Source organism: Cuculus canorus, chromosome 4, assembly GCF_017976375.1.
Source record: "Cuculus canorus isolate bCucCan1 chromosome 4, bCucCan1.pri, whole genome shotgun sequence".
Classification (NCBI taxonomy): domain Eukaryota; kingdom Metazoa; phylum Chordata; class Aves; order Cuculiformes; family Cuculidae; genus Cuculus; species Cuculus canorus.
The window spans coordinates 53,726,710-53,748,258 of NC_071404.1; the positions used below are offsets into that span (position 1 = coordinate 53,726,710).

The 21,549-nt window shown below is 40.4% G+C and overlaps 1 protein-coding gene across 2 annotated transcripts in view; it reads left to right on the forward strand.

The window, feature by feature from the left end:
• NFKB1 (nuclear factor kappa B subunit 1) overlaps window positions 1-19,424 on the forward strand; it is a 65,532-nt gene extending 46,108 nt beyond the window's left edge. For both annotated transcript variants that reach the window (XM_054065687.1, XM_054065688.1), the window contains exons 13-24: window positions 618-737; window positions 1,623-1,814; window positions 4,491-4,632; window positions 8,946-9,060; window positions 11,109-11,310; window positions 12,430-12,599; window positions 13,424-13,526; window positions 14,430-14,554; window positions 15,390-15,456; window positions 15,786-15,958; window positions 16,092-16,269; window positions 17,871-19,424. In XM_054065687.1, coding sequence (XP_053921662.1) covers window positions 618-737; window positions 1,623-1,814; window positions 4,491-4,632; window positions 8,946-9,060; window positions 11,109-11,310; window positions 12,430-12,599; window positions 13,424-13,526; window positions 14,430-14,554; window positions 15,390-15,456; window positions 15,786-15,958; window positions 16,092-16,269; window positions 17,871-18,058 — 1,775 coding nt within the window. In that variant the 3' untranslated portion in view covers window positions 18,059-19,424. The remainder of the gene's footprint in view (window positions 1-617; window positions 738-1,622; window positions 1,815-4,490; window positions 4,633-8,945; window positions 9,061-11,108; window positions 11,311-12,429; window positions 12,600-13,423; window positions 13,527-14,429; window positions 14,555-15,389; window positions 15,457-15,785; window positions 15,959-16,091; window positions 16,270-17,870) is intronic.
• Window positions 19,425-21,549: the final 2,125 nt, after the last annotated feature.

A 21,549-nucleotide genomic window follows, 5' to 3' on the forward strand; every position in this document is an offset into this window, starting at 1 on the left:
AATTAAATAGGGTCTTAATTATATCTGGGACCAGGAGTGGAATTTGACAAATTAACTCCATTAGTGCAAAGAACTATTAAAAACTTGAGATACCATTTAGTAAATTTTCTACTGTGCTCTGGCTTTTGAAGCCAGGGCATAGCTGAGGTGCAGGATCATAGGAGCATTGCTTTGATTCTTGCAGCAGCGCATTAAAAACCTGTACATCAGTAAATGTCATCTGAACCACAATACCTTTGCAACCTATTTTTTAGAGCAGAGGCAAAGCAACAGTTTTGAAAGTGTTGTAAATGCAAAGATTTGACAGCATAGAGGTAGTGTGTAGAGTCTCAACTGAGTTTTAGATGAAGCATACTAGTGCTAATACATTTGTGTGGCCTTTCGGATGTTGGGAAAGAGAGTGTCACTAGCCAAGTATCTAGAATTTCTTTGGATTTTTGAAGGGCTGAGGGACAGTTCCCCTTCACTCTGAAAATTTAATTTAATCACATAGAGAAAAAAGCAGAAGATACATAGAAAACAAGATTTCAGTTCTTTAATCTCAATGTCCTTCCAGATGGTGTTTTCATTGCTTTAGGGTATAATTCTATTAATTCTTAATCCTTTCCTTTCTTTAGGGTTCAGTTATCCTTCATATGGATACTCTACTTTTGGAGGCATGCATTTCCACCCTGGCACAACAAAGTCCAATGCTGGAATGAAACATTGTAACAGTGAAAATGTGGTTCTTGCAACAGGTAAATTGAGTTTGACCGTCTTTAATTTTCTTCTACAGTATGAGCTGAAGTGTCATGCACGTCTAGTTAAGCATGCTGGGGCAGGATATAGTTTTTCCCTTTGAATCAGTCTTTTCTGCAACCTCTGGAAGCAGAGAGGCTTGTGTAGGTTATACTGCCCTGCTTCTCTTTAACTCTCTCCAAGTCTACTTTAAAGGCTACATGCGTGTTCCTTTTTACTGCTAACTCTTTAGAAGCAGTCACCAAATCCCTCCATGTGTTTCTATATTCTGTGTATGTTTTGAGCAACAGCCACTTTGCTTGCTTGAACATGCTGATTACAGGTGAGCCAAGGACTAGACTAGAGAAAAGGTATCTTATTGCCGCAGTCTAGTACTACACCGTAGCCCACAGAAATAACATTCAAGACAATGGAAAAGTTCAAGTTAGTAATAAGAGCTTTCTTGACTTCCTAAAATAGAGAAGTCATTTTAAATTTACATGTTGAATACTCTGTAGTTACCTAAAAAGTCTCAGGGATGAATTTGCCATCAGAAAAATAGAAGTAAATCTGAATAGTTCTACTAGATTTACTGGGAATATTTCAGATTTGCATTCTTGTACCGTAAAAAGAGAGGTGTATCTGTTGTTATATATAAAAGTTTATCTTTAAAGCAGAGGCTGTCAGAAGCATAGCATCACTTTAGAGCAAGTTATATTGCTGTGTCTGTCTATTTATGTTGGCATATGGAGTATTATGATTCATGAGTGTTTAAGGATAACCCTTATGTCAAATTAAATTTTTATATTGGGTTCTTTACGGTTTGGTTATGGCTAGTTGAGCTTTATTGCTTGTGTAAAAAAGCAACAGTATTGGACACTAATGATACTAATTTTTGTTTAAAGGACTATCAAATAGCACAGCTAAGCAGGATGGGAAGAGCTGTGATAAACAATGTGACCGGCGGGATGTGAAACATGATGTGAAAGCGGAAACTATGGAGAGGGATGAGTGCAGAACTTCTGGTGATAATGAGGAGAAGGAGGATGCTTCTTCCTGTAAAACTGAAGTAAATGAAGCAGATTGTAGGTGGCAGGGTAAGTGAACAGGTACATATATTTAGGGTCGATCAGTCTGAAGTGTGGGCAAAGCTGGTACTAAAGGCCTGGAAACTCCATAAACATCTGCTTCCTGTTTTCAAAGTGAGATAATGCCTCTTGGAGGAAACAGGAGGGATTCCATATCCCCAAATCTAACATCCCTCTCCATACATAGTTCTGTAGATAATCTTCCACCTTCATACTGCCACAGGGCAACTGACCTTCTGCTTGTCATGAAAGGAGAAGAGATAGCATAGCTTGCTGGGCACATTTAACACTGCTTTATAATAAATCCATAAGAGAAACGCTGAAAGCAGTGAGTGGAATACAATTCAGTGGTTGACTTGGCTTTTGATATTTGATAGGCTTTAGTGGATGAGTAAACAATTGTTGGCCTGATTGTTGCAGTATTCTTCCCTGCTATTTTGCTGTTGAATTGCATGTAAAGTAGTGTTAAAGGTTTGAATTTAAAATGTAAATATATCTGTTCCCATGTGACAAATCCACAGTAAAAGAACACTGTTGGGTGGCAAAGTGTTATACATAAAACTGGTGAACAAAAGAGTGGGAAGGCAAGCATAGTCAGTAGAAATCATTTAGTGGTAGAGTTGTGAAGTATATAAAGACTACAAATCACCTTTTCCCAGACAGTAAGAATTCCTTTTCCTGGTTTTTTTTTTTCAAAAGAGATGATCATCCCTTTTTTAAAGGATTTGAGTAATTACACTTCTCATAAAATAAAAAAAACAACAGTTGGAGTAGAAAGATATTGTAGTGGTAGGAAGTGAGCAAGAAAGAATTTATTGTTCTTGGCTTTTACCAAGTGCAACGTGATCTAGACCACTGTTGTTGTTCCCTCCTTGGTCAGGGAGGGGGCATATTACCTTGTGTGTGAGGCCTGTCTGACACTTGCTCTTAACAGCACTAGAAACTGGCTTGGAAAACCAAAGTCGCATAGTGGAAATGTGAAAAGCCTCCAAGATATAGCATCTTGTGACCTGAGAAACAGATGGTACTCCTGAAAAAAAGCTCAAGAACTTGCTTTTTGCAGTTCTGGTTGTGATAAATCCTGTGAATTATAGAGAAAGAAAAATCTTTGGCTGATATGTGAAGAAAAAATAATGTACTTTTGGCAGTAACCAAGAAGGGGCCTGAATTGTTGACTTTCTGAGTACTGAACATTGTAGGCATGAAGTTGACTGTTTCTTTTCTTTAGCTATTATAATGGAATAAAAAGAGGCAATTTCAAACTCCAGATTATATGAAGAATATAGAAGCAGAAGAATAGGCTCCATTAAATGGCTACTGCAGGGTAGAACATTTGGGTATTAAACTAAAAGATGCTATCTTGTAGTATTTTGAAGGATATCTTGGGTGTGGTTTTGATATGGGAAACCAAGAGGGTTCAGCATCCAGTTTTTTGGACTTCGAAAATGTCTATAGTGAGAAAAGATTGAACTGCTTATCACACTTTACCCTGGGTATATATTCTAAATGTAACATCCATTTAGTGTTATTATTAGTGTTAAGAGGTAAATAGCAAATATAACTATATCAGCCTGGGCATAGAGTATAGGAATTGCAGTGATGTATTGAGTAAAACAATAAGCCTCATGGATAGCTGAGTAAGACTTTGGCTTACAGAAATGAGACATTCACATTCATTTAGGATATGCTTCTAACCCAGTCTAAATGCCTCTATTTGTGAAGCTGGAAATCACAGTATTCTCTCCACATGTGTGCTTTAAATGGAAAAGCCTGTTTTACTTGTTTGCGGTTAGTAATTTCTAATCTTACAAGGTTTTATAGAAACATTAAACTGTTCAAAATACAGACTAGTTTCAGGTGATACTGCTTGCCAGAATGAAGACTGTGGTTTGAAAGTTCATCTGTTTCAATTTCGCTAGTTTCTTGCTGATAGAGAACCGTGAAAGTTACTGACATAATAACTACTTCTTGTATCAACAGAGCAGCTAGAGTGACTTTTTCTCCCACAAATTAGTTTCCTTCCTCCCCTTTCTCCATTTTGCTCCCCACCATGACAAATTCTGCTTTTTGAAATCTCAGTGTTTGTACATTTTATAAATCTCAAACCAGGATGCTACAAATACTAATTATCTTTAACACTGGAATGTTTTAAACAGGTGAACACAATCTCTTGTGCTGCTGCTGTAACGCAGGAGAAACTGTATGGTTCAAGTCAGAGAGGGGGCACAAAGTCCTGCATTCTATGGCTTTTCTATGAATTTCTGTGCAATAATCAACAGGTCACTTAAGCTTCTTGTTTCACTCAGTTTCCTCAAGTCTACACAGAACTGCACAGGAGTCCTTAGGTGTTGCTTGTATCTCAGCAAATCTGAATACCTGGTCCGTGTGTCTCATTACACACAAATGCAATTAATTTGGTGCACTGAAACTAAAGGTAGTTTCCAGTTTGACTGTTCTCAGGATTCCTGCTGCCTGAATGCTCAGCATGCAGCTAGTTTTTCTTCCAAGGGACTGGTTCGCTCTATCCTTACCTCCTAGGAGCAATTAACAATCTCTCTCAGTGAATCAGTAAATAATGCTTGGTGGTCTGCACTTCATATTTCTTTGGCAGCACAAATGCCTGTCAAAAGAAGGTGGTGTTGCAAAGAAGGCAACCGAACTAATGAAGACAAAACTCTGTTGCAGATGATCTGTTCCTGGAGAAGGCCATGCAGCTTGCCAAGCGTCACTGCAATGCTCTCTTTGATTATGCTGTAACTGGAGATGTGAAGATGCTGTTGGCTGTTCAGCGCCATCTCACTGCTGTCCAGGATGACAATGGAGACAGGTAAGTTGCCCTCTATTTACTGGGTCAAAAGTCATGTTTTTGGCAGCAGAACAGTGTAGTCAATTTGTGCTGTTCGCTGTGGGTGCTGGCCATGGACTGCAGGCACTGCTCTATTCAAATAAATATCATTCTCCTTTGTGCTGTTTTTGAGAGGTGCAGCTGTGATTTAGACATTTTTGTTGCATTTGCAGAAAGTTCACTCACACCACAAAGTTCATTGATTCAGTACCTGTCAGCTAATAATCTGATCCTTGAGGGTGTGTTGAGTTTCTTGCAAGTTTCTTTGCCTTATTTTTTTTTTTTTTACTTAAAGTCTTATTGACCAAGAAGGCTGTGTTGCCATCGTGATACAGAGTTGGTGGGGGAGAGTGCTCTGCTTTTTATTCCATACAAGTCCTTAAGTCTCATAGGAAGCTTTAAATTGCAGATGCACTGGAAGACATAGTAGCTGGAGGGTCCATGCTGCTTTTCTCCCACTGACACTAAGTTCTTCCCAGAGGACAGTATTTTGCTCTTGCTTGCATCTGAACTGTACTGTTGTCTTCCAAGAGATTGCACAGCTGTGTGTGGCAGACTTAGTTGCTAGTATTTGCTTGTCAATCCCTCAATAATGTGAGCTGGAGTAGAAATCCGTTTTGTTCCTTTACAGCTAAGCAGATTCTGTGGAACTCAGAGTGAAGTACAGTGAGGAACTAATGATGAGTAGTTACTTAAAAGCAAATTCAGTGAAAGTAGCTCTGAACACATGCAAAAATAATCTCTTGAATAAGCAAGTGACATTATCACATCCTCATCTTTTTAGCTTTGAGCAGGCTTTGGGTAGACCCTGTGTTTCACTTGTTTCCTTAAATTGCAGTATTTGGTACATAGAAGCCATAGAAGCCTTAAGGCGTCTAGCTACATGGAAAATTACAAGTGACTGAGACAAGCTGCCCCGAAGTTTGATGAGTCTGTTGAGAACCGAGTACTTCACTTGAAGTAAGATAATAGGTCTCAGCTTACTGATAAATAGCGTACACTAAGGACTGCAAAATCAGAGATAGCTACTTTGCGTGCTTTGCTTTCCAATTGGCAACCTAATGTGTGCTTTGAGGAAAGCAGGAATATGAATGAGGCAGGAGCTAGCAACAAAAGCAGTCAGCACTTTGGACAATAGAGCTTCTGTGTTTTAAATAAAAAGGAAAAAAAACGTGGGGGATGGGTTGCTAGTGGAGTATTGAGCAAGCAAGACCTGCATTTAAATATCAATAAGGTGCCCCTCAGATTTAGACTTGCAGAGCATTTCAACAAAGCCAGAATACTTTTCAGAATGATGGTAAATAGTTGTTTTCTTCCTGGATCAAGAAGAACCTACAAGTATGTGAGGCTCAAGCTCATGTTGCCTTTCTGGAATGGATTTTAGTCTGTGAGCATGTAATATATCTAAATTACTCTGCAGCTTGTTAACAAAATGAAGTTTTGGTGACTGTCTTTCAGCTCTCTCTCAAGAAGCTGTTTAAAAAAAAAAGAAGGCAAACAAAACAAAAATCCAAAATGCAACTCTTAAATTAATTTCTCTAATTTTCACTTTAATTGTTAAAAATTATATAGAAAAATTATACAATTTTTGCTTAAGCCTTTAAAGAAATTTTGATGTCAACAATTTTGCTTATGTTCTATCGAAGTAGCATGTAGGGATTGAAAATACCTTTCATAGGACTCTGTGTTGTGTTCTGTGGCTTTGAGACAAAATACTTTTGTTGTGGGTTGACCGTGACTGGATGCCATATGCCCACCAAAGCTGTTCTGTCACTCCCCTCTTCAGCCTGGCAGGGGAGAGAAAATGCAATGAAAGGCTCGTGGGTCAAGATAAGGACAGGGAGAGATCAGTCATGCATTACCATAATGGGCAAAACAGACTCAGCTTGGGGAAATTAGTTTATTAACCATCAAATCAGAATAGGATAATGAGAAATAAAACCAAATATTAAAAACACCCTCCCTCCAAATCCCTCCCTTCTTCCCAGGCTTAACTTCACTCCCCATTTCTCTACCTCCTCTCCCAAGCAGCACAGTTGGATGGGGAATGGAGGTTGCAGTCAATCCATCATACCTTGTCTCTGTTGCTTCTTCCTCCTCAGAGGGGGGGACTTCTCTTACTCTTCCCCTACTCCAGCATGGAGTCCTTCCCACAGGAGACAGTTCTCCTTGAACTTCTCCACTGTGAGCCCTTCCCACGGACTGCTGTTCTTCACAAACTGCTCCAGCGTGAGTCTCTTCCACAAGGTGCAGCCCTTCAGGAACAGACTGCTCCAAAGTGGGTTCATCCACAGGTCCTGCCAGGAGCCTGCTCCAGCACAGGCTACTCACAGGGTCACAGCCTGCCTTGGGCTCATCCTTCTACTCTGGCACAGGGTTCTCCGCAGGCTGCAGGTGGACATCTGCTCTACTGTGAATCTCCATGGGCTTCACAGGGACACCCTGCCTCACCATAGTCTTCACCACTGGCTGCAGGGAAATCTCTGCTCTTGTGCCTGGGGCACCTCCTTCCCTTCCTTCTTCACTGACTTCAATATCTGGAGATGTTTCTCTCACATAGTCTGAGTCCTTTCTCCAGCTAAAATTGCACAGGTTTTTCTGCCCTCGGTTCTTAAATACACTATACCAGAGGTGCTGTATATCCCAGAGTTGTTGTATACCACTGTTGTGAGTCCATCTGAGAGCCGACTAGGCATTGTCACTGTCAGGCGTGCTTCTAGCAGCTTCTCACAGAAGCCACCCTGCAGCTGCCCTGCTTATAAAACCTTGCCATGCAAAGGCAGTGCAGCATTAGTCTGTGTATTTACAGCGGTCACCGTAACACCAGCTGTTACTGTGTTTATACCAGCGCCACTGCTCTCCAGGAGCCTGGATGGTATTACGGCACTCTGCCTCCTCAGCAGTGTTGAAATGCATTTTTTGATATAGAACTGTTTAAGAAATGGAATTGACTGCGCTTATTAAAATACTTTCCACAGGGAAAAGAATTAAAGGCAGTGTAAGAGCAAATTTGCTTCTGAAATGAGATTTGGAAATAAAATGTGAGCATGATAGAGCTAATAAGAAGCATCTACCAGAGAGCAGAGGAAAGGAGATTTTACAGTAGTGATGGGGCTCTGAACAGCACAGGAGAGCAGAAGTGCCATGGTACTGCCTATGGCAGTATCCAGAACCAATAAAACAGGTGTTTCAAGGATGAGTTTGTTTAGGAATCATTTTTTTCCCCTGTTTTTAACATATCTTCTGGTTTTGAATGCTCTCAGTCCCAATTTCAAGATGACTCTACACTTGGAATGCAAGAAACTTGTGTTTTACTTTTCTGATGAAAGTGTAGATGTGAGTATATTCAAGTATTTCTGGAGCAGCATAACATGTCCTATGTTGATATTGTATGGCAGCAGCAATATCTTAAAAAGATAAGTCTCAAAGTGGTCAGCGTCTGTTAAGGGAAAACTTTACAAGATGTGTTTCAAAACATAGAGTGTGGCTTTGAAATTAAGCCTCGAGAGAACAAGGCAAATTGATCTCTGTTGGAGAGGAGCGATGAGATTTGCAACCTGCTTTTTTTCTGGTGGTGTTTTGCAAGTACAACTGCTCTGGCTAGTGGTGGAGGACCTGACTCTGGAGAATAGCATGGGAAAGGCCATTGCATTAACCTAGTAGAAGAAGTGAAGTGTCTTGCTATGCAGAATCACTCTTGTCCCAGAAGAGTTTCTTTCCTTTGGCATGATGTCTCTGGCTGCTGCTGTAAATTGTATGGCTGTTAGTCACCGGGCCTGAGTCCTGAGTCATTATTCTGTTTGAAAACAAAGAAAAGAAAAACCTGCAGATCTGGGGAAACCCCCAAGGGGAAATATGCTTTGGTGGCAGAGGCCTGTGGAAATTCTGAGGGGGAAGGTTTTGACAGTGAGAGATGTTCCTGTACCGCATAATTCAAAACATGAAAAAAACAAAACAGCAAAGAATCTGGGGATTTCAAACAAATTCCGAAACAATTCTTCTGTTAAACAAAGTTTGTATTTATTAGACTGTTAGTGAAGCTACATCCAAGGCTAGCAAAAGCCATCTTGAGTCTGGTTTTATGATTGAAGGGTTAAACACAGTTATCTTATGACTAGCTTTTTTTTTTAATGTTGGGATTCATTTTGGGTGCTGATATTTAGTGCTGAAATCATGACCTCTAACAGTCAAGTGTTTATATCAGAATTCAATCAGATCTACAGTAAAACCTTAAAATTTTTATAAGAAGTCTGAAAATAGTGTGGATTTCTTAATCTGTTTTTTGTTTGTTTCAGTGTCCTTCATTTAGCAATTATCCATCTTCATACTGAGCTGGTGAAAAACCTCTTGGAAGTGATGCCTGATCTGAATTATAATGACATCATTAACATGAGAAATGACCTTTATCAGGTGGGCAGTTGTGGTGGTATAAGTATTGTCGGGTTGTTTAGCCAGCAAAAAAAGAAACTGCACAACTTACCATCTGTCTTATTTTCCTTCTGTTCCTTGGAAACGAACCCAGATCAAACTGTAATGCAAACAAGTTTAGAAACACAAATGTCCTGTTGTAAGGTGGTTAGTTCATAACTCCCCTTGATGTTAAGAGAAATGTCTCCATGGGTTAATTGTACGACAGGCAAAAAATATGAAATTTTTCAGTTAATGTCTTCATTATTTGGCTTCTCTCTTTTTAAGCCAGTGGTATGGACTACAGTGTGCCAACTCTGGGCTCTTTTGACCTTTCTAACATAGGATAACTCAGGATCATGAGTCAGTTGATGTGTCATCAGTTATCTGTAGGCATGTGGAAGCTGTAACAAACTATGCCCTTCCTATAGCCCAGATGGTGTTTGGACCCATCACATGAGCGCCAAAATGTCTTCTACATTTCTAGATTCATGTTATTGCAAAAAAAACTAACCCAGAACCAGCAAAACCCCCTATGTCTTTTACCTAGCAGGAAAAGAACTCTTAACTGCCAGGCATAATTCTCTTTCTTCAATTTCATCTATGGCAGAGTCTGAGGGTTTTTGTATTGTAACTCAAACAGGCTTTAAAAAGAGCTGTGGAAATCTGCCTGGAAAAGAATCTCTCTTCAGCTCTGCCCACCATTCGGTTGTCCCAAAGGGAACCAGCTAGATGTTACACGGCAGCACTCTGACATTTGTGTCGTTGCTTTTGCTGTGAACAGTAAAGGCAAGATTTTATTCTACACAGATAGTCCTAGGGGATTTATTTTTACTTTTTGTTCTCTTTCAAATTTCATTTTTATGCTCCTTTAAAGCAAGTTTGAAATGTGGAAACTGATAAAAGCAAGCAGAAGATTTTGAGTTGAATTCTGTGCCCTCTGTTTAACAGAAACAGGAAGCAAAGCTGTGCAAGAAATAAATCTCTTAACTACCATGACCTCTACAGCTATCACTGCTTTCTACTTAAAACTTAAACCAGTGGTAGGAGGGAATTTAGAATTGGGCTTCAATTTTCTTTTTGTACAGACGTTCTGAAAGCTGAATCATACATGTACCTTATAGAGGCAGTAATTAATTGCAAATATGCTGACAAGTCCATCGACAAACACATGTTTATTGTACAGAGTTGGAAGTCTTTTTTTACAGTGCTCTGTTAATATAAGGATAATGATGTGGAGGTGGAATCTTGTGCAATTTTTACATATTTTAGTGTTGGAAATAGGATTTTCCAAACCTTATGGGAATGCTTCCTGTTTAAATACATATGTTTCTGAGTATGTTCTACGTGATGCCGTTCACTGGCCAGACTTTCAAGAATGCAGCACACAATCACCCTTTGGAAATATTTGAAACTCTTGGTGCCATAGTGTTTTCGCACAAAAATGGAGGATGTGTGGATAGACTCAGCTAGCTAGATGCTTGCTGCTGAGATGCACTGCTGTTCTGTGCTTTGACAAATACACAGAGCAGCTGGATTTTCTTCTTTTCCTTGCAGTCATTTTGAACAATAAGGAAGTCTCTAAGCCCATGGTTGCAGATCTATTCAGGAGCAAAGTTCTGTGCCACAGACAGTTTTAGCAGGGCCTGGAAAGTGCATGTGTTCCTTCTGTGGCATGAACCTGGCTATGAGGCAGCTGGGAGCAGGGTTAGATTGTTTATGGGGCACAAGGATTATCTCATTTCCCAAACCCCTTGCACTGCAGCCTTCAACTAGCCAGGTCAGTGCCCTGGCTTACAGAGTAGCTAACATCTTTGTTCCTCCCGAAGTCTGACTACTGACACCAGCAAGGCAGCTTTTATTTCCAGTAAGCAGAAACCACATTTGTTGTATGCAGTAAAAAGAAATGTACAGATATGCAAGCTTTTAATTTCTGTTTCGAAGTGGAGTAACATCTCCTCACACTAGGAGCTTTTATGGGTTTAAGAGATTTCTACAGAGGTGATGTAGCTGTTGCTTATCTTCTCATGGCCTGCTTCTGTCTCTTCTAGACGCCCTTGCACCTGGCAGTAATCACAAAGCAGGCGGAGGTGGTAGAAGACTTGCTGAAGGCTGGAGCAGATGTCAGCCTTCTGGATCGCCGTGGTAATTCTGTCTTACATTTAGCTGCTGCTGAAGGAGACAACAAGATTTTGAGTCTACTTCTCAAGCATAAGAAGGTAGCTCCAATGATCGACCTTTCCAATGGTGAAGGTATGGAGAGATATGGCTGTATTTTACACCTACCCACCAGACAAATACACAACAATTCCTGCTGATACAGTGGTTTCTATAAGGTAGATACAGACCTTAGAAACAGCATCTTTCCCCTTTTGGCACATGCCATCCTTGGCTTTTATATGCCTGCAGTCACAGAAGACAGAACATAGACATGTAGGTTTTGTGATTATATAGAACATAAAGATTGGTAATGGTCATATGTCTCAGTATGGAATTGAACTTCTGTTACAGTACCTTACGCAACCATTTTTATTAAAAAGAATCCCCCTTGAAGAAAATGTTCCCTCCTCTTCTCTAGTGAAGGAAATGCCTTCAAAAATAATTTCTGGACCACTGCTGATTTTCATATCTGCTTCTTTATGACCATGCAGAATTAGAGCATATAACGTAACTGCGAAGACATAATTTTCCTGTTTTTCAGTGGCACTTGTCATTTGAATTTAGCACTCCTGCTCTAGTGGATTATAAAAAGTCTGACCTAAAAATGTCATTATGGGATTCAAAAACCTGTATTCAGTTCCTCAGAGAGAGGGGGTTTGTTGGTTGGCTGCTTTGGGGTTACGTTTGGTTTTTAAATACAAGGCTTTATTATTCTTTTCTTGAGCTGATGCAGGTAATCTTGAGGCAATAGGGCAGCCTGACCTTACAGGAGTGTGGTAATAAAATAATACAAATTATTCCCCAGACTGTAGAAGAGCTGTTCAGTAGCAGATGGGGCCAGTGCAGAGCACCTCTTTGTTTAGTACCAAGATGCAGTTATTCTTCTAAAGGCTACTATCCTTTGAGGTAGAGATGTGCTAGGTGAGCTCTTTAGTTCTTGCCTTCTTTTCGACCTCGTAATTTGCTGATTTTTTTTTCGTGCATGGCTTTGACTCGCCATCAGTAACACAACTAGTTCCTATTTATACATAAAGAACGTTTTAATTAATGCAATCAAAGTATAAGCAGAAAAAATACGTAAGTTCTGCTCAGGTAACTACAGTAGCTCTCAATCATTTTACAGTTCTCATAGAGGCAACCACTTCATTACACTGACATTTCCTTCCTTTTAAAATGTTTATGCACATGATGGAATGGATTTCTTTTGTGTAGGTCTCAGCGCACTTCACATAGTGGTGATGGCGAATAGCATGTCCTGCCTCAAACAGCTGATTGCTGCTGGAGCTAATGTCAATGCTCAGGAACAAAAATCTGGACGAACTGCGTTGCATTTAGCTGTTGAACATGAGAACATCCCTTTGGCAGGCTGCCTTCTGCTTGAGGTAAGGGCAGAATTTCTTTCTCCCAGGTCTTTTCAATTGCATATTTCAAAAGTCTTGAAAAACCTCAAGTGCTTTGGAACAGAAGTAAGGGGGTTTTTTTCCTGTTTATAGACTTGATTACTTAAATTGGTATAATGACAAAATTATTGCTAATGATATTCATTATTACTTATTCAGCTCTGCTGGAGAACCTTTAGCCCAAGTTGAGGCATTTACAGTTTATGACCCTGGCCTGACTTCATATGCCCTGTTTTAATTTGCACCAAGCCCTGGTAGCCAGTGAAACCAGTCATGAATAGGTTAATTGCTTCATCTTTGTGAAGTGGAATGTGTACACAGGTGTGCATAGGTGGCTGTGTGTATCTAAATATTTGTCTCATCCTATTGTGCTGAATTCTACACACCCACAGCTGGAGCTGGGCGAGGTAGCTTTCCTCTGTATCTGTCAGTGAATGTGCCACCAGCCTACCTGCTATCCTGAAGAGCAGCCGGCAGGTGCAGATTTCTGTGCACACCAGTCCAGACTCCGAACGCTGTTTCAGATGGCAGAACATTACACAGGATGCAAAGGGGCTTTTATCTGCCTGACCCATGTGGGTTTATATGCTGTGCCTCCTGCTGTAACTGGAGCACACAAACACCATCTGTTCCTGCATGTGGACAGTTAATTTCTAATTCCTTGTTTTCAGACAATAATGAGAGTTTTTATGCACTCAGGCATGGAATGGTGCTTATTTGCACCAGCAGTGTTTATGCATGAGTCTCTGCAGCTGAACTGTATAGACAAGTAGCACTTCTCTTTTTGTCGTTCAATAAAATCTTAGGGTGATGCAGACGTGGACAGCACTACATATGATGGGACAACTCCTCTTCACTTAGCAGCTGGAAGGGGCTTGACAAAATTGGCAGCAGTTCTTAAAGCAGCAGGTATGAAAATAGATATTTGCTGGAGAGTTTTGTCTCATAGTGACACTTCAGGTTAGAAGGCTGCAAGCAGAAAGCAATATGCCAGTGAACTTGTTTAATCAGCAGAAGATATCAGATGTTAAAAGCATAGAGGTTTGTTTTCCCCGAGAAAAGTCCTCCTTTCAGTTGCTCTACTGATCTTTAGCACCATCTAATGGCTAAAAAAGCAAATTATGTTGGGTTAAGGTAAAAAGTCTCCAGCACTCTTGAAAGGTATTTGAGTATTTCTTTTGTAGTTTTTTATGGCTGAAGAAGCAGAGAAGAGACCTCATTACATAGTTGGGATAAATGTTGGACTGCTTTGAAAACAAAAAAAAAAAATAGGTCACTGAAACATGAGCTTGTTAGTGTCTCCTGTCACTGAGGAAGGGTTAGTTTTGAATATTTATTGGAACATCCTTTAAATTGTATTTAGACCTGATTTTTCTCATTTGAAACAGAAATCTAAGCCTACCATTGCTCTGACTGTGTGCTTGATCTTTTAACAATACCCACACCTTCTCTGACACTATAAAAGAAGCACCGCACCACACCACTGCTTCATCACCTCCACACCATGCTCTGTGTGAGCCAAGAATGGGACTGGAAGTCAGTTCGTGTAATCATAGCTCACATCTCGGGCCATAACACTCTGCTTGTCATTTTTTCCCTCTTTATAATGGAGAGTAGCATTCTGCAGAGATGTGACTTCTGCAGCATTTAACTTTAGTTGACAAAAAAAATTTTTTTCTGACTTAATATAAATCATAATTTAGCTTAAGTAGCTAAGTTAGCAGGTTGGCATTCAGAACAAAATATATATTTTAAATATTGTTGAAAAACAACTTGAAGCCTTAGGAATTTTTTTGCACACTTGTTTTCTAGGTGCAAATCCTCACATTGAGAACTTTGAGCCATTATTTGACCTAGACGATGTGCAAGGTGATGATGATGACGATGAAGGGATTGTGCCTGGAACAACACCACTGGATATGGCAGCCAACTGTGAGGTACATGGTCTGTTTTTTTTCTAATAATAAATGATAGTTCAGCACTCTAAGCCAACTTGTCATCATTGAAATAAGTGTGGATGCAGTGAAACAAGTTACTAATTTGCCATCAATAATTAAACTAATTAATCCACAAAAAAAAACCCCATGCAATAGTATTGGAAGAAAACTCTATTTAACAGACCACTTCTGCTGAACAGGAATGACCAGGCAGTTCTTGAAATAGTCTTAAAAATGCAGAAGTATTTAGTTGGTTGGTTAGTCTTGTGTCTGAAGGCCCATATTCAGTGAGAGACTCTAGGGGGTTCTTTGCTTTCTTCTGAATTACAGGCTGTGTGTGTAGGGAATATAGTTTTTTGTGTTCCACCCAAACAATGATTAGGCTGCACAGTCCATGCTTGAACAGCTGAGTACGTGCGGTTGGTTTGGTGTGAGTGTAAGGTAGAAGCAGTCGGCGTCTCTCATCACATGGGTCTGGGGAGTGGTACTAGTTTTAGCTAAAAATCTAACGCAGGCTTTGTTTTAAATTACTAGTTGCAGGCAGGCAATAACTCCTCCTGTAGCCACTGCTACTGCCGCTCATTTACTGAAAGACTTCCTCTGTATCTTGAAAACAGTTGCTGGGTGACATAGCTAAAGGGCGAGGGAGACAGACTGGCTTCCCAGGAGTTCTCCCTCAAACTTTGCATAGGTATCCTATGGTATCTTTAGCCGTACTGATCCTGACACAAAAAGAACTGCCCACTTACAGAGGGAATTAGGGCTTTGTACAATACTAATGAGACTTGTCAAGATAATGGGTGCTAACCAGATTTCTATTAATGTATTCTCTTAGGTGTACGACATATTAAATGGGAAACCCTATGAGCCAGCCATGGTTTCAGAGGACTTACTGATACCAGGTAACACTTACAAAGATACAATATCTTTCTAGTAACTGGGCACTGAAAGTGCACTTGCAGAAAACATTATCCTGCCATAGCTTGTAACTGAAATGGGGAGGGAGAAGAGATATCCTCCCACTCAGTCCTCCTCAGAATGAGGAGGATTCCGTTAACAGAGGGGTCACAAGAATACAAACGAGCACATTTTTCAATATTACAGCAATACATTAGTAAAGGCTGGGATTGATGGGCACAAATACCTTTTTATTTGGCTTTGTTTCTGCTTAGAAATGAACTGGTGCATGGTGCATGGATTATATAAACTAACATATTTCTCTTCTCCCCAGGACACTTGAGAGATCTGAACAAAAGCTCCAAGATGCACCTTTACAAACTATTGGAAGGACCTGATCCAAACAAGAACTGGTCCACTCTAGCACAAAAACTAGGTCTTGGCATACTTAACAATGCCTTCAGGCTGAGCCTTTCCCCATCAAAAACTCTGCTAGATAACTATGAGGTAATGTGACTGTAATGAGTTATAATACCAAACACACAGACATGTAGTGAACGTTGTCCTGAATAGTGAGACAGCGCAGCCCTTTGGTTTTAGCTAGCCTGGGTGATAGTGATCATCTGTTGTCTTCTCTCAGGTTTCTGGTGGTACAGTTCAGGAGTTGATGGCTGCTTTGAGAGAGATGGATCACACAGAAGCCGTTGAAGTCATTCAGAAAGCACTATCCCTCTCACAAAGCTCATCTCGCCAGGAGGATAATGCAGCAAAAGCTCTTCCATCATCATCACCACCCACCTTTACAAATGGAAAGACAGGTAAAATTGACAGCCTAGCATCAAGAGCTTTATTGAAAACATTTTTTTCAATTCTTGCCCCCAGCCCTGCCTTGTACAGCTGATAGATTGCATATTTTCTTACACACAACACCTGAGATTCTTGTTTCAGAAATACTTTAATGCAGTAGGACTTCGTTGTAGATATTTGCTAGGCCTAGAAGAGAGGAGGAAAACGGACCATTTGAATTAGTTGCCCTGCATTACAGTATTGATTATACTGGCTCCCTTTTCTAAAATCTCATATATGCCATTTACTGGTGGTGATTCCTTAGATATACTGGGGGTATGTTTCAAAAGAATGATCTCTCAGGCCTATGCAAGTGCCATTACGTTTTTACTTTCCTCCCACCACTAATATCTGGATAAACAAAAATGTTTTGGATTCTTAAAAGTTTCAGTAAGACTTTGGTATTAAATTTCTTCTTCCACATAGTGTGGCACTCTGAAATCGGAGATGATTTAGGTAATAGGGGACATCCAGCAGTCACTCTCTCAGAGCAGGTCCAATGTGACGTTACACAAGGCTGCCTGTGTCATGTCCAATTGAGTTTTGAACATCTTCACCCATGGAGGTCTTATGGTGTTTTGGGGCTCTACTAAACAGGTGTTGTGAGAAGGCAGTAACTAAGTCATCAGGGATGTTCAGTCACTGCATGGCCACAAGAAGTAGCAAAAAAACTTTGTTTTTTCCTGAGGCCCTGTTCAAATACCAAGTAGTGCTGGTAGTGTCCTAGTGTGGAAACCTGAACCCTATCTGAAAATACTACAGAGATTTCTCAAAAGAAGAAACACATAGCCCAGTAATTCTATTCTGGTCTAACATTGCCAGTTTACTCTCTATCGAAAATAGTTTGTTCAGTCATGGAATCAATCTTCATGCCTGGTCCCAAAATGCTCTTAGGTAAATCTTGAAGGGTAAGAGGGGTTCTTCTGCATTGCAACATGAAGGGACTGCATCGTGTCATGTTAAGATGGCTGTTTAGAAAAATAATACTGAACTCTAATATGCTGACCACTGTTCCAGTCACACTGTGCCCACATCATACCTTCAACTTGGATATAGTTCTCTTGCAGGCAGGGGCTCTGTGCATCTTGCACAGACAACAGCAGCTGCCAACTCGTCATATTTCAGGCTCTTACTAGGTGAAAATTGTTGAAGTATTTGTCTGAAAAAGAAATCTGTAAGTGAAATAACATGAGAAAGTTTTAGGAGCCTTATCCTGGAGCTGTAGACTTGTACAGTCTATGAATCCAAGAGCCAGAGAAGCTTTTGCCCTGCTACTATCACACTTGAGTAGAGTGACTAGAGCAGTGACACCGTTAGTGTCAGCAGAGCTCCAGGCTTCCCATCCCATCCAAGCTCCAGCTGCAGTCGATCTCTGCTAGCAGCGCATCAGATCACATGCTTTAGTCAACCAGAAACCTTCAGCATAGCTTTTCCTATTATAATATCTAAAGTCAGAGTTATTTTCCTGTACAAGAGCTTTAACCTATCAGTTTGCATTCCTTAGGCTTTTCAGAAAGCAACATTACTGAAGCAACCTAAATGATAATGTGTTTACTTTTCCTCTCTCCTTCAGGCGACCTTTACGATAGCAAATTTCAAGACAATGAAAGTGTGTGTGACAGTGGTGTGGAAACCTCCTTCCGCAAACTGAGCTTTACTTATTCAGACTCTCTGAACAGCAAGTCATCAGTAACAATTAGCAAAATGACTCTGGGCTATGGACATGAAAGTTCAGCGCAAAGCAATTATATAGCCAACTAGTAATATTCAGTTTTCAGTATACAGTTACAGGAACAAATGTGACATTTAAAATTACATCGGTGTCACCCTGGTCAGAGGGAAGTGAATTCGCAATAAAAAGCGTGCTGGAGGAACCACACAAACCTGAACCAACGGCGATTTCAGCGTGCAACTCCTAGCCTCTGCTTCCTTCCTCAAGTACATTTAATTTTATTCATTTACAAACTCTATGCAATAACCAGGGCTTTACTGCCTCATTAATACAAGGACTGGACACTGCAAATGACTGACTGAGCTTCTCGGGTTTGCAAGGATTTTCTTTTATAGGTAAAAGTCACTCCTTGTTAATGCATAATACCAAGTCACTTAATAAAAAGAGGTAAGGCACACAGAGCAATCAAAGGATACCGTTTCTAGCTGCTCTCCATAATTTTTGCAGTACAGTTGCATGAAAAAAAGCTCATAAAATAGCTCACAAGGAAAAAAATCATTACTTTAATCACAATGACAACTCAGAGAAAAGAGAATCCTAAAAAAAAGAATCTTGTATATTTCAAATAACGTATTTAAACTTCACTTCGGTGCCTCTTATTAGAAAAATTTTTCAACTTCAGCATTTTCCTATTTGTAAATAGTTTTTTTATATCTGTTGCTTTAATAAAAAAAAAAGTGTGCTTTTTAAATGCTTATTTTTATTTTACTTTTATAATAAAAATCCAAAAGGAAATCTCTTGTGTACACTTGCTATAATTTTTATGTATCTCTCAAGTAGAGCTATTGAAGACCTATCATTTCAGTTGTAGGCTTTGATACAAGATTATTTATTTTAGTACTTGGAAATCGGCATGAAGGTTTGCAAGCCACCTGTCCTAAAGCTAAAATATCTTCTGTGGTAGGAGACCAGGAGCATCAGCTACTGTTGAGCAGCTGTGCTTTGTCTGCACTTTGGAACTAAAGCCTCTGACTCATGGTCTCTTTTAGTTCTCATAATTACAGCAGCAGAGAATCATTTGCTCTGAAACCAACCATTTAGCATCTCAGCAAAACTCTGATGAGAGTTCTTCCGGCTATCTAGAAACCCCCTAGTGACTGTCTTTCTGAGCAGTATCTGTTCTCATTTTATGTTAATTCTGAGGTGATGAGTCTAACTGTTAACAGATGTTGGCCCTACTAAGAATACAGAAGAGGCATCAACTCATTCTGAAAATGGAATGAGCAGCGCTGTACCACTGTCACTCACTCCTAGCCAGTTTTCTTGGCGCAGAGATGGAGAGTGACAGTGGTGTTCTTGGCTCAGCTCAGTCCTCAGTAAGTAGGTGTCACTCCTGAGAAAATGAATCAAGATAAACATAAGAGTCGATATGTTTAGAGTAGGATTTGTAGTTACAGATTAAAATATGAATAATAAAGAAAAAAATTGTGAAATAATTTTATATCCAGCTGAATTACTGAGTGTTCATTACTTCCAAAGAAACAAGGTTCATGATAGTAAAAATACCATTCTTTTATTCCGTTACTGTATGGATAACCTACATATGCAGTGTCAAAGGTGTATGGATTTTTGTTCAGTTCATGTCCAGTGTTCTCTTTGCATTCCAGCTTTAACAGAAACAAAGGTTCTTATATTCTATGGGTGGTGGAGCTTTTTGAGCCTGAGCAGATCTGTGGTGTGAGTCAAATGCACCTTCTGCTGCCACAGAATTTCCAGCACATCTCGGGGGGCTGGCAGAGCCATTTGAAGTTTCGACAATTCCGCAGGTCACCCTGGCTGTTGATTCACACCTTTTAGTCTTTTTTCTGACCAGCTCTGCTTTTAAACCACCAGAAGACACCTGGGTCTGTATTTCCTTAAGCGCTTCATGATCAAATGCTGCATAATAGCTATTCGTCAAGTTGGTAACCATGCAATGAACAGCGGGACACCTCCCCTAGGCCCTGTGTATTCAAGTGCTTTAAATGGCAGCCTGGCAGCTTCTTTCTTCACAGCATCTCTGTTTCAGTCTATTTAACAAGAGAGACTTGGTCCTTTCTTCCTGCCTTTGTTTAGAAATAGAAAAATACTAATTTAGAAATATTCTCACTCATTCAAACAGGGACACTAAGTTTTTACAATCAAGTCACATAATAGGACAACTTCTCCCATCTGCATTAACTCTTAGCGTGCTCAGTGTGTTGCAGGCATGCCACACGCTTTGTTAGAACTATGTCAGAGTAGGAAGTAGAACACACCAGTTAGTGTAAGACGCTGCAGAAGGTGGCATGACATCTAGTTGGAGCCATTGGTGTAGTCTTGTGTAGTTTTCAGCTGGCACAACAAACCAACTGCAGAGCCTAGTGTTGACTCCAAGCAGCTCAATTAAAATTCTAAACCACAGAGCTTTATTCTTTCTGCTTTACTTTTTATTCTTATTAGGAGGTGGTCTTCCAGTAAAGGGCACATTGTCTTGTACCTGGGAGGAATCACAGAATCACAGAATCACAAGGTTGGAAAGGACCCATTGGATCATCGAGTCCAACCATTCCTAACACTCCCTAAACCATGTCCCTAAGTACTTCATCCACCCGTTCCTTAAACACCTCCAGGGAAGGCGACTCGACCACCTCCCTGGGCAGCCTGTTCCAGTACCCAATGACTCTTACTGTGAAGAATTTTTTTCTGATATCCAACCTGAACCTCCCCTGACGGAGCTTCAGGCCATTCCCTCTAGTTCTGTCCCCTGTCACTTGGGAGAAGAGGCCAGCTCCCTCCTCTCCACAACCTCCTTTCAGGTAGTTGTAGAGAGTAATAAGGTCTCCCCTCAGCCTCCTCTTCTCCAGGCTAAACAACCCCAGCTCTCTCAGCCGCTCCTCATAAGACTTGTTCTCCAGCCCCCTCACCAGCTTTGTTGCTCTTCTCTGGACACGCTCCAGAGCCTCAACATCCTTCTTGTGGTGAGGGGCCCAGAACTGAACACAGTACTCGAGATGCGGTCTCACCAGTGCTGAAGGCCAGGCTCCTTGCAGCGATGATGAAGGCAGCATACAGAGGAACCAGGCTTGTCAAGAGAAAGCTTACTTAAGTGATGCAGACTAATCTTAACAGAAACATTTAAAGCAAATACATCTGTTAAGAAGAATAAATCTATGTGCCTTATCATTGTATCTGCTCACCTCAGACGCTATTTTAGCCTTACACCTCCTTGCCCAGAAAGGAAATGCTACTCCTGTTTCACAAATGAGATGGAATAAACTAAAAAAATAGTCCCGCAGGAGCACAGGAATTTGCTGCCCAAGAACTCTTGTCTCTACCTGGCTTTTAAGAGAGGAACCTCTTACTTCACAGCTAACAAGAGGATAGTAATGATGTAACAGTCTCGGGTTTTGTTTAGCACAGTAAGTTAGCACATGGACCTCACTACACCTTGCAGCACAGGGTATTTTTCCCATTATATTACATATTCTCTCTGAGGAAACAAAACTGAGATGGGTATTACTCACAAAGTTCTCAAAAGCGAGGAATAAGGTGGTGGTTT